Below are 15,914 nucleotides of genomic sequence, written 5' to 3'. Positions count from 1 at the left end.
GAATGGGAGCCCGATGGTTAAGTTTGAGGATGACTCAAACTTAACTAAAAATTCTTAATTAATTTGTTTTGTGGAGAAGACAGTTTGTTTTACAGAGATACAGTGGCTCATTTGAATTTTCATCAAGGTGGAGATTTGTTGAACACGTGGCTCAATTTAAGGCTTGCATCACCCAGGACGTCATCTTCTTGGCCTCCAAGTATATGTGTTCATCAAGCTTTATTCTTGACCTCCAAGAATATGTGCCTAGCAAGTCTTTTGAGTGGTCACCAAGTAGTCTCATTTGGTGTCCCATTTTGGCTATAAATAGCCTTGCCCTCCATGGTGTTGAAGTATCCCAAATTAATTAAGTGAGTTTGTAATATCAGTTAGTGGGTGGGAGAGTTTGGGTGTAATTGAGTTTTGGGTGTGAGCCACTTTGCCTTGTATCTCTTTATTTCTATAGTGAAATATTGTTCTGTCTTTTCCCCGTGGATGTAAGCATAGCCAAACCACGTAAATTTTTATCTCGTTTGTGTGTGCTATTTTAATTTCTTGTCATTATTTTTCTCTTTATTCTCATAAACTCCTATTCGATCCTTTTTTCATAACAATATATATATACATATTTTTGTGTGTTTTTATGAAGTGATATAAGAGATTTAGAGATCAAATATGTGAAGAAATGGAGGAGATAGGGAGAGAACAATCACATCCCCTATTCGATCCTTTTTCATAATAATATATCTATACAGATTTTTGTGTATTTTTATGAAGTGATATAAGAGATTTAGAGATCAAATATGTGAAGAAATAGAGGAGATAAGGAGAGAACAATCACATCCATGAATAGAGAGGGAGAAAGTGATGTTAAGAGATGAAGATACCGATAGTACTAGGATACTATCAGAGGGGAATGAATGTGGGAAGATAAAGGGGGTGGAAGATTGCAATCTTTTATTTGGGGATGTTTGGTATCAGATATAATAATTCAAAGTATATATAACGATGTTTGGTTACATAAATAACAATTTTCTTATTAGATATAGCTTTTGTTTGTATCTTTATAAAATTTGGTTGTATAAATTTTTGAATTATTTGGTAGATCTAATTTACATTTGTGATTATGATATTAAATATTAAGTAAAATTTAAAAATTTCCTGAAAAAACAATTAAAATTTTATATATAATAAAATATATATTATTTTATTCCGTATCTAGGGGAGGAATATTGACTTTTACCTGTTTGAAGACATCCATCATGTCTTGGATTATTTTGTTTTGGACAATGAAAATTTGGAAAGTTTGATGGAATGCATGTTTCTGAAAAGCAAAAACAGCTGACGTGGCTCTTGAAAAAGTTGAAGTGATATTTTTAAAGAGCCAAAATTCCTCCAACCTCTCTTTTGTATTGTGTTCCTTTCTCCTTAAGATTGTATATGTGTAAAATGGCTCAAAATCCTTATATATGTAACTCGAGTGTCACACCCAATGGATCATATGTTGTTCACGAAGTTTATACTAACGGCGCATATCTCATTATTGATCATGATATGCACCTAAAACCCGTCGTCCAAGGTTTTCGAACCTAAGAGCTCTGATACCACCTGTGACGACTCTGGTTTTTAGGTCAGTATGTCGATTATGGAGCGTATATGCATCGGGATGCATAGCTGGCTATGAAGGTTTGAGGTGTATCCTGTTAGGTCTAGGTACTTATGGCCACTTCGGGGACCTAAGAAATTGTGTGGGGTACAATGGGGAGATTTATTATTATTGTAATTTCAGAATGTTAATATTAAAAATTCACAGGCATATAGGTATCTGCAAAAGAACGAAAAAAAAAAAAAAAAAAAAAAAAAAAAAAAAAAAAAAAAAAAAAAACGTGGACTTTTAACCATTTGCAATACTTAAGTATTAAATTTGTTTCCAGGTTAAATTGTCATTTAGGAACTTTGTTTTTGGGCATTAATTCAAAATAAAATGACGGGAGGTTCAGGATTTTTTTTGCAATTTTACATAAAATATAATTGTAATATATAATTTAATTTAACTTTTGTTTTCAATTTTAATTTAATCTGATATTTTAAACCATGTAACTTTGTAATCAAAATTAAATTTTAATTAAATCCCTAGTTATATATTTGATTTGATTTCTACTACTTTTCGACATCAATCGTATTATCCTCTTTTATTCACAGACATATGCGTTATATGTATAAGAACCATCAATGGTAAAAGATTGGTCGTCGTGGTGGGTTGTTGGCCATGGTAGGTTGTGGTGGCGGCCGCGATTTGGCGCAAGATTAGAGTTGTGGTGGTGGGAGGTGGGTTGCTGGGGTCTTTTGAAGAGGCCCAGTTTCATAAAGATGTAATCATAAAAATTTATATTGTAATTTTATGAGATTGAGATGATAAATTTTTTATTTTTATGATCTTTATGAGCTTAATTATTGTCTTCTTTTTTGCTGTTTTTTTTTTTTTTTGTCGGAAGGCGTTTATTATTGTCTTTTCACACAAAGTAAAGTTAAGGTTCCATCACCAATTAACGGATGTGAGGGCAGGTCAATAACACAGTATTTGAGATGAAATTATTGGCGACTCTTATTGATCAGTAATGTCCCTGTTAGGATCACAATTTTTTATGAGATTATTTTAGAGCGAGGGCTTACCAGCATCGAAGGGGAAAGAGGTTTGAGAGAGAGAGAAAGAGAGCTAAAATATAAAATACTGAACTATTTTATGAGATTATTTTAGTGGGAGAGCTTATTGAACTATTTTATAAAATATATAAAATAAATAATTTTATAAAATGATCGAAAATGATATTATTAGAGGACGCAAATCTGTTCCAAACTAAAGTAAAAATAAAAATAAAAAATAAAAATAAAGTGCAAACTAAAGAAAACAAAATCTGCTCCAAACCCCGAAAACCAGTGCACCTTTTTTTTTTTTTAACAGCGTTGGTATGGAAAAATAAAAAATAGTAGAAAATAGTAAACTGAAATATTAAAAAATTCAAATTCTTGTTCTACAAATTCTCAAAAAAAGTTTAGAAATACATAAGAGAAAAAAAAAATTTTTAAAAAAAAATCTATATATATATAAGGTAATGTGTACATAACACCCTTATATTATGAAATTAGTAGCATATATACCTTCTTGGACATTTTCGGAAAAGTAAAAGGGCAAAACGGATCAGATTTTTTAGGAGTATTTTTACACAATGTGAAAAGAATGAGGATATTTTTTGCATACTTTTTCAAATAGAGATAAAAAAAACTAAGCAGAGTATACTTTAGGAGTGTTTTGTACACTTGTCCCAATAATAATATGAATAAAAGTGAAATTTTATAATATAAGAAATTTATATTTTTACTAATACTCAAAATATATATATAAAAATAAATTGCCTGTTGTAGGGATTCTTTTTTATAAAACAATAAATAATTATACAACGGAGATATCAGAAATACAAATATGAAGGAAACAGAGGAGATACTCAGTGTAGGAGGAGGAGGAGAGACCAACTATCAAGATTAAGATGGTGGTAGGGTAAGTATACAATATCTTATAACAGTTTCCCCTTTCTGGTTAGTTATTCATTCATGGGATAGTACCATTTATAGGCCTGGATTCCATTGGTTGTTATCCAATGGTCCCTTTCGTGCATGGTTTCTCGCATGCATTGTTCGCAATCAGGATTACGTGGGTAATTATGGAGGTTTAGGGGTCTGAAATGTCTAATCCTTTCATCGTGCCTTGCACTATGTTGCCATGTCATTTCTCCCTCAATCAAAGGCATTAAATGTTGCTTGACCGCCGGTTAGTCAAGCCTGACACAATATTAAATGTGATTTTAAGGTTTCCTGTCATAATATATATAATCCCATCACCTTGTTAATTGGGCCTTGCTGAAAGTGAAGGCACTTCTGGACTTCTCATCCACCAATCCAAAATCCTCCTAAGTTTCCTAAGATTAAATTCTTTATAATTGCGAAGACCCTACATTTGTTTCGTGCTACGTGCGAATCTTGATAGCGAGCCTTTTAGGGCTCTGATCATTCAAAGTGAATATTGCCTGGCATAATACCAAAGCTTAGAGTATTCGAAGGTTAGTTCCTCGAGGCTTGTATGGGCTTGGAAAGACGTCAGGGCTTGGGGTGCTCGAAGGTTAGTTCCTCGAGGCTTGATGAGCCTGAAGCGATGCAAGGGTTCGAGATGCTCGAAGGTTAGTTCCTCGAGGCTTGATGAGCCTGGACCGACGCCAGGGCTTAAGGTGCTCGAAGGTTGGTCCCTCGAGGCTTGATAGGTCTGGAGCAATACCAGGGCTTAGGGATGCTCGAAGGTTAGATCCTCGAGACTTAATGAGCCTGGAGCAATACCAGGGCTTGAGGTGCTCGAGAGTCCCTCAAGAATTGATGAGTCTAGAGTGATACTAGGGCTTAGGGTGCTCAAGGGTTGACCCTTAAGGCTTGATGGGCCTAAAGCGATGCCAAGGCTTAGTATGCTCGAGAGTTGGTCTCTCAAGACTTGATGGGCCTAGAACGATATCAGGGCTTAATATGCTCGAGAGTTGGTCTCTCAAGACTTAATGGGCCTGGAGCGATATCAGGACTTAATATGCTTGAGAGTTGGTTCCTTAAGGCTTAATGGGCCTGAAGCGATGCCAAGACTTAAGGTGCTTAAGGATTGGTCTCTCGAGACTTCTGATTTTTCAAATCGCCACGGGAGATTTTGTTAGCGTCGTATTGACTTGTCAACGTGCGATGTCAGTTTTTAATAAATAACACCCACACGTGTAATAGGGTAATATAATAAAAAATTAAAAAAATTGGAAAGAATGTAATAATATAATACTAATATGTTATAAATATACAATACTAATTTAGTATACTGTATACTCCATATAATACAGCACTAGAGAATCAGATTTGTTTCTATGTGCTTATTTATTGTACAGAGGATTAGTTCATTGTTTTTGGAAGGTTTCAGAGTAGCTTTGGGCACTGACTCTCTCACAGGCCATTTTTTTTTCAATGATCAAACCTATCACACCTCAGACCATGCCAACAATCGAATTGATTTACCTTCGTCACCTTTTTCAGTCCTTTCTGATTACTTTTGTTATATCTTCCTTCCATTATTAATCTTTCTTGCTTGCTCATGCCTGCCTTAAAAACTCTGTTCAAACAGCAGTGGAACTCATATGCAATTTATAATATATTTATATGTTGGGTATATGCAATTTATGTGATGTTGTGTACATGGTTTGTATGATCACGTGAGTGCAAATGTCCAATGTCAAATGGCCCACCTTATGTAATTATTTTAATATTTATATCAGTTGCTTAAATTTAAATTAAAAAAAAAAAAACGGTGGATCTAAAATTCCTTCTGTCCAAATAACACAGTCACGTGCAAACCTTGTACCATTGAAATTTGAAAGCATCTTGTACTCTTGTTCGAAAATTACGCAACACCCTAATCACTTTGGTTTGCCATGCCCTTTACCAGCAGTGACGGCTCACTAGTCATTCTGTTTATTTTGGTGGAAAAAATGTTTTTTTAAATCAATTATTCTGTTTATTTTGGTCAAAAATATATATATATTTAAAAATATTTATTAATACTTGCTCATTGTTTGCCTATTCAAAATTATTATTTGGATGACAAAAAGACACAGCTGTAACTAAAATAAAGTGTCCATAGCACTAATTCTGGTGTACCTAATATACAAAATAATTATTGTTGTATGTAATAAAATAAATAAATAAAAATAACCTGTTACAGTTCATCTGCATGTACAAATAAATTCACTCATTAAAGGCAACTAATTGAAAACACACAATAAACATAGACCACATAACTTTCACTTTCACTTTCAATTACAATTACACACTGTATCAAGCATATACAACTAGGAGTCATCTCACTGTTACCACATAAAAGCCCCAAAGATAATTGCAACTGACCGCTACTTGATTACATTCCAAAAACAATATCATTGGTCACCATATTAGTTACATCCAGACCAGTTAGGGTAACAATTATGCACAAAAATTCAATCACCAAAAGAGTTTCTTGCAAAATTGAAACAGAAAATCAATAATTTTACTTGTCTATTCTCATTATTATATTATTAAAACGATTAAAATATATAAAAATATTAAATAATTATTTTACCCTTATACACACAACCGCACAATTCTTACCCATACAATGCCCACCCTTTTTTCTCTCCTGTTTGTCTCTCTCAAGATGGAGAGCGATACGGAGTCATCTTAAGGCAGCAGCACCGGGCTCTTCAAAGTCCATTTTCGGCGAGCCAATGGACTGTTTGGGCGTGCAACGGGTTAGCCAAAAGTGGTAGGGCCCAATTTTGCTTGCAGGCCGGCTCGCGGTATTCAGCGAGCCGGCCCGCAATCGCTGAATTTTTTTTTTTGCATCAAAACAATGTCGTTTCTGGTGCAGCTCTTTTATCTTATTCCAGCAGCTCCTTCCACAATGCGCCGAACAGTGCCTACTGTTTGGCAGTTTTTTTTTTATTTATTAAAACCTAAAAATAAGTTATTTTGAGCTCTTTTTTAAAAATAAAAAATAAAATAAAATATATTAAATAAAAAATATATTGTTTAGGCACTGTTTGTAAAAAATAAATTTTATTTGGGCCAAAAATAAATTAAAAAGCTTGTTTTTTTTGTTTTTTCCCCTTAAAATTTGTTTTTATTTTTATTTTTTTGCTTTAAATTTTAAATGTGTATCACAAATAACGCATTTGGCCGTTAAGGCACTGTTTGGCCGACACAAATAGTGCCTTAACAGCTATAATTTTTTAAAAATATATATATTAATTTTTTTAAAACTTTTTGTAAAAAAAATAATTAAAATTACAAATTCATCTATTTAAAAATATAGCTGTTTAGAAAAAGTTAAAAAAATAAAAATAAAAAATTTTAATTTTAATTTATTATTATTATTATTATTTTTAGAGCGAAAATTCGGAGAGCCTGATGGAGTGTATATTTTTAGATGGCGAAAGTTGCTGACGTGACTCTTGAAATTGGTGACGTGACTCTTAGTAAAGTTGATGTGGCATTTTTAGAGAGCCAAAATCCTGAGAGGCCGGCGAGAATTGCACAGCAAAATCAGTTTCATGACAACAATTTGAGAATATTCTATTTTATATGATAAAATGCCGAATTGGGTTTGGAGTTCACCAAACACATAACATACTTTTTACTGAAGGTGGAACAGAGAAAGGCCATTAAATAATCAATGGGATTTGTATGAAAGGAGAGAAGATTTGATTAATTGGGTTTGGAGTTGGGGCGGCTTTTTTATTAGGACTCGAACCCTCCACTTTATCTTTTGAAATGCTAAAAAGCACCATTAATTTACACGGTCATTAAAAAATCATCACCACCTATCCATATTTAATCGGGGTTTTTGACAATCATGTTTTAGAACTTTTAATTAGTTATGAATAAAGATATAATCTCTTTATTTTAAAGTGTTTAAATCAATGCGCCAATTTATAATTGGACTTATTACAAATTCAACTTTTAACAAATCCCAAAAAACTGTTAAATGTGAAACCCCATAGATTACTGTGACCGACTTACCATCAATGCCATTACCGGCCAGTTGAATGAATGTCAAATACAGTGGTTGTCATCTTTCTCATTGCAAAACGTTGTTCTCTCCCTCTACTTCAGGCCCTTCTCTTTGATACTTCAGGAAATCTCTCATTTATTTATTCATCAAAGAGAAGGGTCTGTTAATGGATCACATATCATTGAAGCGTTATAAGTTCCGTGAGCGGAGGGATTGCAATTTGCAAACCAGAGTCATGTTCACCAGACGCCGCTCATTCGAGTAAATGCACCATGACGCTCACTTTAGCAAAGTTAATCGCAACTCTCAATTTCGATGTCATTTTATCTTAACTTTCAAAGTGATTTTCAAGACTCTCATCGTTTTCTTCATCGTTTGGGAGAAGAGAGAGTATATTGGATTGTGTTTACAATATGAATACAGAGGTTTAGAATAGGTGACAGAACAAGGCAATATCTATCTTCTAATTTTGTAAAAAATCAATGTGAATACAAAATTTATGCGCAAATTTCTGAAAGAGTATATAGTCTCTTTCTTAAGCAAATAAAATTGATATATATATATATATGGATTCAAAAGCACTGAATCTCTGTGATGTAACAATTGTGTTTGTAACCAAAAATATCTAATCTATATTAAAAGAATAGATTTGAACTTGATAGTGAGAAATGAATTAAGAACCACCAATTTTGAAAGTGCCTTTGGGAAAAAATTAGCTACAAAAATCTGTTAGGCTATGGAAGGTGGCGTTTGGGATTCTATTTGGTTGTGATTAGTAATTTTCTCATGAGCTACTTTGGTTTCAAAGAGCTTCTGAGTTGTGAATGAAGTAAAGGGTGAGGTTGACCCAAAATTGCAAACCGAAATCGCAAAAGTGGCAAATAAAAAATACCAAAAAAATCAAATAGGGCAAGTAAGTGTATGAGTGTATTAGTGTGTATATATGTGTAGACGGTAAAGTATTCAGATCTATAGATATACATGTATGTATATATATATATATATCTCTACAAATATTTGTATCAAAACAAAACCTTAACTTTCTAAGGCAAATAGAGGAGTTGTTTGGATTCAGCAGAGAGAGAGAGAGACAGAGAGAGAGGCGGCGAGATATACGTGTGTGTGTGTGTAGTTATATACATATACATATATGTAGATATGTAAGAGAGGGAAGAAAGAGAGCCCACTCCCAACGATATTTTTAAAGGAGGGCAAAAAAGTAACTTATCAATACACAATTTCTTCTAATTTTTTCTATTAAACAAATGATCTAACTCTAAAGTCAAAAACGTAAATTCATATTAATTCACCACTATCAAACAGTCAATTTGGGAGTTTTTGCTTTATCGCGATTCGCGACACCTTCTATGTACCTGCACAAAATGACAATCTCATGGGCACTTTGTGTAATTTGCCGTACTTCATACCGTCCTCCCTCCGTCTCACAATCAAAAAAAGTTAAATGCCCTCCAGCCTGGCCTCCGGTATTCTGACATTATTCACCTGTATACTCTTCATTATTTACCTCGAACTCATGCAAAAAAAATTAAATGCACTCCAGCCTGGACTCCGGTATTCTCTTCATTTCTGTTTTGACCAAACATTGTGATCTAAACTTAAGATCTTACATAAAACAATTCGTTTTTTTTTTTTTTTTTAACCAAATTACATAAAAAAAATTCATCATCATACACATTGGATGCTTTCAGACTCGTTCGTTTTTTTTTTTCTTTTTTCTTCTTTTTTTTTCACATATGCATTTAGACTTGAGTCCTATAAATTATTTTTTGAAAAACACTTTCAAATGAGTTTAAAATTTATAAATAATAGAACTATTTTTCATTATTGTCCTTTGTTACTAAATTACCATTAGTAATTTTTTTTTTTCACTAAAATACTCCTTTTATTTTTAGGTATTACTTACACAGTTACACTATCTCTTCCAAATGAATTACATTAGAGTCGAGAGTACAAATTTTTTCTCTATTTCATATTTGTAACTAATGTCAATTAAATCTTAAAACATTTAATAAATTATTTCAAATCCACTTTCTGTAAATATTCACAAGTTAAAATTCAATGAAATACTTATCATGTGTTACATTTATGAATTAATTTAATTATTTTTGCATTTTTTACTTCATCTTTCTTTTATTAAAAACATATATTTCTCTTCAATTATTTGTTTTCAATGAAATTTTTAGCAAAATTATTTGGAAAAAATTAATTAAGCAACATACATTGGATATGAAAAGGGTAAAAGAAGAATTATATTAGTTATATAACTGGGAATTTTTATAAAAGGTAGGACTTCATTGTTCTAAGAAAACTGTTTTTAAGACTTGTTTATCCAGAATGTAAAAATAGGACTAATTTTCGTATATAACAACCTTGAAAAGCAAATCCAGTTTGTAGTGTTCTCAAAAGTTCTAAGTTTTGAATGTCAAAATATATTTTACAATTCCATTTTATTCTAAATTTGTTTTGATTTACGTAAAATGTTCAATAATAATATACCCTTTTTATCTGTCTTTTATACATTTATAAGCATGTACATTTACAATATCAATCTTTTGAACGAGTCTGGCTCGGTGCCAGATTGATTTGAGTATGTATCTTTGATGCTTGGAGGTGAAAGTATTGGTGGTAGTATCAACAATACTGTTGAGCCATATATATATATATACACACACATATGTGTGTGTTTCTATGAAGTGAAATAAGAGATTTCGAGATCAAATATGTGAAGAAATGGAGGAGATAGGGAGAGAACGGCCAGAGAAGGGAGAACCACCACAGCGATGAATAAGAGAGCAAGGGAGAAAGTGGTGTTAGGCCATCTGCAGCGCTATAGCCAAAGCCTAATTTCCACGAGCGTAAAGGGCCTTTGGGCGTGCAGCGGTATGGTTAAATTGGTGAGGCCCAATTTTGATCACCGGCCGACTCGCTGCACCGGTGTGGCTAAATTGGTGGGGCCCAATATTGCTCGCGGGCCGGCTCGCGGTATTCAGCGAGCCGGCCAGCGATCGTGAAATTTTTTTTTTTTGTTTTTTCTGCCCCAAAACGTCGCCGTTTGGAACAAAGCTTTTTTGTTTTTTTCTCCTGCTACTGTAACAGTGCGCCAACAGTGCCTTAAGGCACTGTTTGGCAGGAATTTTTTTTTTAAAAAAAACCTTAAAATAGGTTATTTAGAGCTCTTTTTTTTGGGAATAAAACAAAATAAAATTCATTAAATAAAAAATATATTGTTTAGGCATTGTTTGTCCAAAAAAAAAAAAAAAAATTGGCCCAAAAATAAATTAAAAAACTTTTGTTTTTTCCCTTAAATTTTTTTTTTTATTTATTTTTTTGCTTTAAATTTTAAATGTGTAGGCCAAATAGTGTATTTGGCCGTTAAGGCACTGTTTTTACAGTACCAAACAGTGCCTTAACGGCTATAATTTTTTTTAAAAAAAATTAAATTCAAATTTTACCTTTTTTTTTTTTGTTTTTTTCCCTTAAAATTTGGTTTTTTTAAAAAAAAAAATTTTGCTTTAAATTTTAAATGTGTAGGCCAAATAGTGTATTTGGCCTTTAAGGCACTATTTCTATAGTACCAAACAGTGCCTTAATGGCTATAATTTTAAAAAAAAGTTTTAAAATTCAAATTTTTTAACTTTATTCAAATAAAAAAATTAAAATAAAATACTTATTTTCTTATTCCAATCTTAAAAAACCATTACATAAAAAAAAATACTAGTACACGAAATGTCATACATCTTAATATAAAACAAAATGCAACATAAATTAAACATCTTCATAAGTATAGCAGTTCCACAAATTTTCCATCAAATCATTCCTCAACCGCGTATTTGTCTCTCTGTTACGAATCTGAATTTGGCGAGAGGATATGTGTGCCGCTAAAACCGATAGGCATTGACTTAAAATGAGAATCGGGATTGTATCCTCCGGTGGCGGAATCCATCTTTGAACATTTGCGTGACGCTCATCTTCGATGATCATATTGTGAAGGATGATGCACGTTTTCATTATGAAGCGCAAGTCATCTTTCTCCCAGTAACGCACTGGTTCTTGCGTTATTGCCTACTTGATCTGCAATACCCCAAAAGCCCGTTCCACATCTTTCATTGCTGCTTCTTGTCGCTGAGCAAATAATTTTTCTTTTGTAGTTGTTGGATGCGGGATGGTTTGCATCAAATTTGCCTACTTAGGATATATACCATCAAACAAGTAATACCTCATTCTATAGTGATGTCCATTCACTACATAATTAATCGGAGGTAATTGGTGATTGACAATACCATTGAATACCGAGGAATGATCCAACACATTTATATCATTGTGTGAACCCGGCATTCCGAAGAATGCATGCCAGATCCACAAATCTTGTGAGGCAACTGCTTCCAATATGAGAGTTTTCTTACCAGATCATCCCCTATGTGTGCCTTGCCACTCTACTGGGCAATTCTTCCACTCCCAGTGCATACAGTCGATAGAACCAAGCATACCCGGAAATCCTCTCTGCTCCCCTTCTTCAAGCAGCCGTGCTATGTCGGCTTCGTTGGGTGGGCGCATATACTCCTCTGCATACACAGCAACAATAGCATTACAAAATGCCTTCAAGCATTTAATGGCAGTGCTCTCGCCGATTTTAATATACTCATCATAGTTGTCATCTTCTGTATAGAAAACAACCCCAGACGACCAGTCGCATCCTTTTTTTTTTGGACAAAGTAGTCATCATAAGCTTTGACATCATTAAAGATACGAAGAAAAAGTTCTCGTCGCATCCTGAATCGCCTATGAAAGTACTCAGGTGGATATGTGCAATTGTCGTTGAAGTAGTCTTTCATTAGTTGATAGTGGCTTCCCTTTCGGTCACGATGAATGTACCACTTCTTTTTACGGACTGAAAATACTTGCTCAACTATCTCTGGCCTCACAGAATTCATAATCTCATAGAATTCGTCTTGATCTTGTTGAATCAACGCCCCAAAAGGATCATCTTCCGAAGAGGACGACGAGGAAAATGAAGAATTAGAGTAAGTTAAAGGAAAAACTTGTGATGACGAAGCCATTCGAATTTCGAAATTGAAAAAGATGGATGATGATATTTTGCTACAATGGTGAGAGATGAATATAGTGATGATTTTCAGATGAGCAAATAAGTTTCAATTTATAAGATGAAAAATATAACTGTTAAAAATATAGCCGTTTAGGAAAAGTTAAATAAATAAATAATAAAAATAAAAAATTAATTTATTATTATTATTATTTTTTTTTTTTTGAGGGCGAAAATTCGGAGAGCCTGATGGAGTATATGTTTCTGGAGAGCGAAAACTGCTGACGTGGCTCTTGGAATTGCTGATGTGGCTCTTGAAAAAGCTAATGTTGCATTTTTAAAGAACCAAAATTCGAAAAGGCTGATGTAGATGGCGATAAAGATACTGATGGTACCTACTAGGATACTGTCAGAGGTGAATGAATGTGGGAAGATAAAGAGGATATACGATTACAATCTTTTCTTTAAGGATGTTTGGCATCAGATATAATAATTCAAAGATGTTTGGTTACATGTATATAACAATTCTACTATTACATATAACCATATAAAAAGATGTTTGGTTACATATATATATAACAATTTTCCTATTAGTATTATATAAAGCTTTTGTTTGTATTTTTGTAAAATTTGGTCGTATAAGTTTTTGAATTACGGAGTATTTGGTAGACCTAATTTGCATTTGTGATTATGATTAACCTCTCCTAATTTACATGTATAAAGTAAAGTGTAGGTTCCATCATCCATGACGGATGTCCGGTAAGGTTAATAATGATGGACAAAATCTTAAAAAGGTCGGTATGATTTATTCAAAATAAAATGTCATTTTCAATAAAGAGAGATTAAATTTTTTATCTGGTAGCGGGAAGCGGAAGCCAACGAAGGCTGCTGTGGGTTCATTTTCCTTTATATTTAATTTGATACAGGGCGCAAATTTGCTTTTAAAAAGGGAAGTGAGTTATTTAAAGTGTAATTACTCTAGTGACCAAATTTAAATATAATTGTTATTCAGTAGTAACGCAATATTTGAGATGAAATTATTGGCAACTCTTATTGACCATTAATGTCCCTGTTACGATTACAATTTTTTATGAGATTATTTTACAGGGAGGGGGCTTACCATCGAAGGGGAAATAGGTTTTAGAGAGGGAAAGAGTGTGCTAAAATATAAAATATTGAATCATTTTATGAGATTATTTTACAGGGAGGGTTTATTGAATTATTTTATAAAATATTTAAAAATAAATAATTAAAAAAAATGATCGAAAAGAACACTATTAGAAAACACCGATAATGGACAAGTAAAGATAAAAATAAAAAGTAAAAGTACACAAGAAAAGTAAAAGTAAAAATAAAAAATAAAAAAATAAAATAAAGTGCAAACTAAAAAAAATAAATCTGCTCCAAACTCCGAAAACGAATACACATATTGAGATTTTTTTTTTTTTTTTAACAATGTTAGTAAAAAAAAAATAATAATAAAGAAATTTTTTTTAATAGAAAACAGTAAACTGAAATCTTAAAAATTCAAATTATTTTTCTACAAATTCTCAAAATAAGAAATGTTTAAAGATATATATATATAGAGAAACAAGTTTCAATATATATATATATATATATATATTAGATAATGTACACATAACGCCCCTATACTATAAGATTAGTAATATTTATATTCCCTTGAGCATTTTTGGGAGAGTAAAATGGCAAAACGGGTATTACAATACTAATTTATGTTAGATTTCTGATTGAAGAGTATATTTTGCACAACGTGAAAAGATTAAGGTTGTTTTTCGCAAACTTTTTCAAATATAGATAAAAATATTTAGGGTGTTTTATGCAGTTGTCCTAATAATAATATGAATAAAAATGAAATTTTATAATATAAGAAATTTATATTTTTAGTAAAACTCAAAATATATAAAAGAAAAAAAATTGCCTGTGTAATACGGTAGGATAATAAAAATAAAATAAAATAAAAAAATTGGAAAGAATGTAATACTATAATACTAATATATTATAAACATACAATATGAATTTAGTATATTGTATACTCCATATAATACAGTACTAGAGAATCAGATTCGTTTCTACTCCGTATATGCTTATTCATTGTACAGAGGATTACTTCATTGTTTTTGGAAGGTTTCAGAGTTGCAGCTTTGGTCACTGACTCTCTCACCAGGCCATTTTTTTAATGATCAAACCCATCACGCCTTTCTGTTGATTAGACCAAGCCCACAATCGAATTGATTTACCTTCGTTACCTTTTTCAGTCCTTTCTGATTACTTTTGTTTTCTCTTCCCTCCATTATTAATCTTTCTTGCTTGCTTAGGCCTGCCTTAAAAACTCTGTTCAAACAGCAGTGGAACTCATATGCAATTCAGTATATTTATATGTTGTGTATATGCAATTTATGTGATGTTGTGTAAATGGTTTGTATGATCACGTGAGTGCACATGTCCAATGTGCCTTGTGTAATTACTTTAATATTTATATCAGTTGTTTAAATTCCCAAAAAAAAAAAAAAAAACGGTGGATCTAAAATTCCTACTCTCCAAATAAACACGGTCACGTACAAACCTTGTTATACTGAAATTTGAAAGCATCTAGCACTCTTGTTCTAAAATTACGATAATACCCTAATCACTTTGATTGCCATGCCCTTTACCGGCAGTGACGGCTCACCAGTCATTTTGTTTATTTTGGTGGAAATTTTTTTTTTTAAATCAATTATTTTGTTTATTTTGGTCGAAAATATATATATTTTTAAAAATATTTATTAATACTTGCTCATTGTTTGCCTATTCAAAACTATTATTTGGCTGACAAAAAGACACAGCTGTAACTAAAATAAAGTGTCCATAGCACTAATTCTGGTGTACCAAGTATACAAAATAATTATTGTTGTATGTAATAAAATAGATAAATAAAAATAACCTCTTACAGTTCAATTGCATGTACAAAAAAAATCACCCATTAGGGCATCTCCAATAACTTTTTGCATGCCAAAGCTATATTCTGAGAGGTATTACAGTGTCAAAATGCTATTTTTTAGTAATTCTGCTCTAGTGATACATTTTATCAAAAATGTTATTTTTAGAAAAAAAAAATCGAGAAAAGTACAAAGAATTATAAAAATTGCCTAGCATGTGCCTAAGTGATCCTTGCCACAATTATAACAAATACAAAGGTAAAGCATAAAACTAAATCCTTTCAAAAAAAAAAAAAAAGAAAAAGAAAAAGAAAAAACA

At 32.1% G+C, this 15,914-nt stretch overlaps 1 protein-coding gene across 1 annotated transcript; it reads right to left on the bottom strand.

Moving 5' to 3' along the window:
• Window positions 1-12,025: 12,025 nt before the first annotated feature.
• On the bottom strand, window positions 12,026-12,675 carry LOC132295800 (uncharacterized). Its single transcript, XM_059794080.1, has 2 exons — window positions 12,366-12,675; window positions 12,026-12,276 (listed from the first exon to the last, which is right to left on the bottom strand). The coding sequence occupies exons 1-2, from the start codon at window positions 12,673-12,675 to the stop codon at window positions 12,026-12,028; spliced, it is 561 nt and encodes a 186-aa protein (XP_059650063.1).
• Window positions 12,676-15,914: the final 3,239 nt, after the last annotated feature.

This window comes from Cornus florida, unplaced genomic scaffold (assembly GCF_030987335.1).
Source record: "Cornus florida cultivar Cherokee Brave unplaced genomic scaffold, ASM3098733v1 CherokeeBrave_3.0.0_Hap2_Chr02, whole genome shotgun sequence".
Lineage (NCBI taxonomy): Eukaryota > Viridiplantae > Streptophyta > Magnoliopsida > Cornales > Cornaceae > Cornus > Cornus florida.
Note: the sequence above shows the minus strand (reverse complement) of the source record. Positions and strands in the feature narration are given on the sequence as shown.

What these genes read in the sequence shown, in the direction of transcription:
- LOC132295800 (XM_059794080.1), bottom strand. Translation starts at nt 12,675, where the DNA reads ATGGCTTCGTCATCACAAGTTTTTCCTTTAACTTACTCTAATTCTTCA. An exon ending in GCGACGAGAACTTTTTCTTC is followed by an intron (nt 12,277 to 12,365) that starts GTATCTTTAATG and finishes TTTTCTATACAG; the next exon opens with AAGATGACAACTATGATGAG.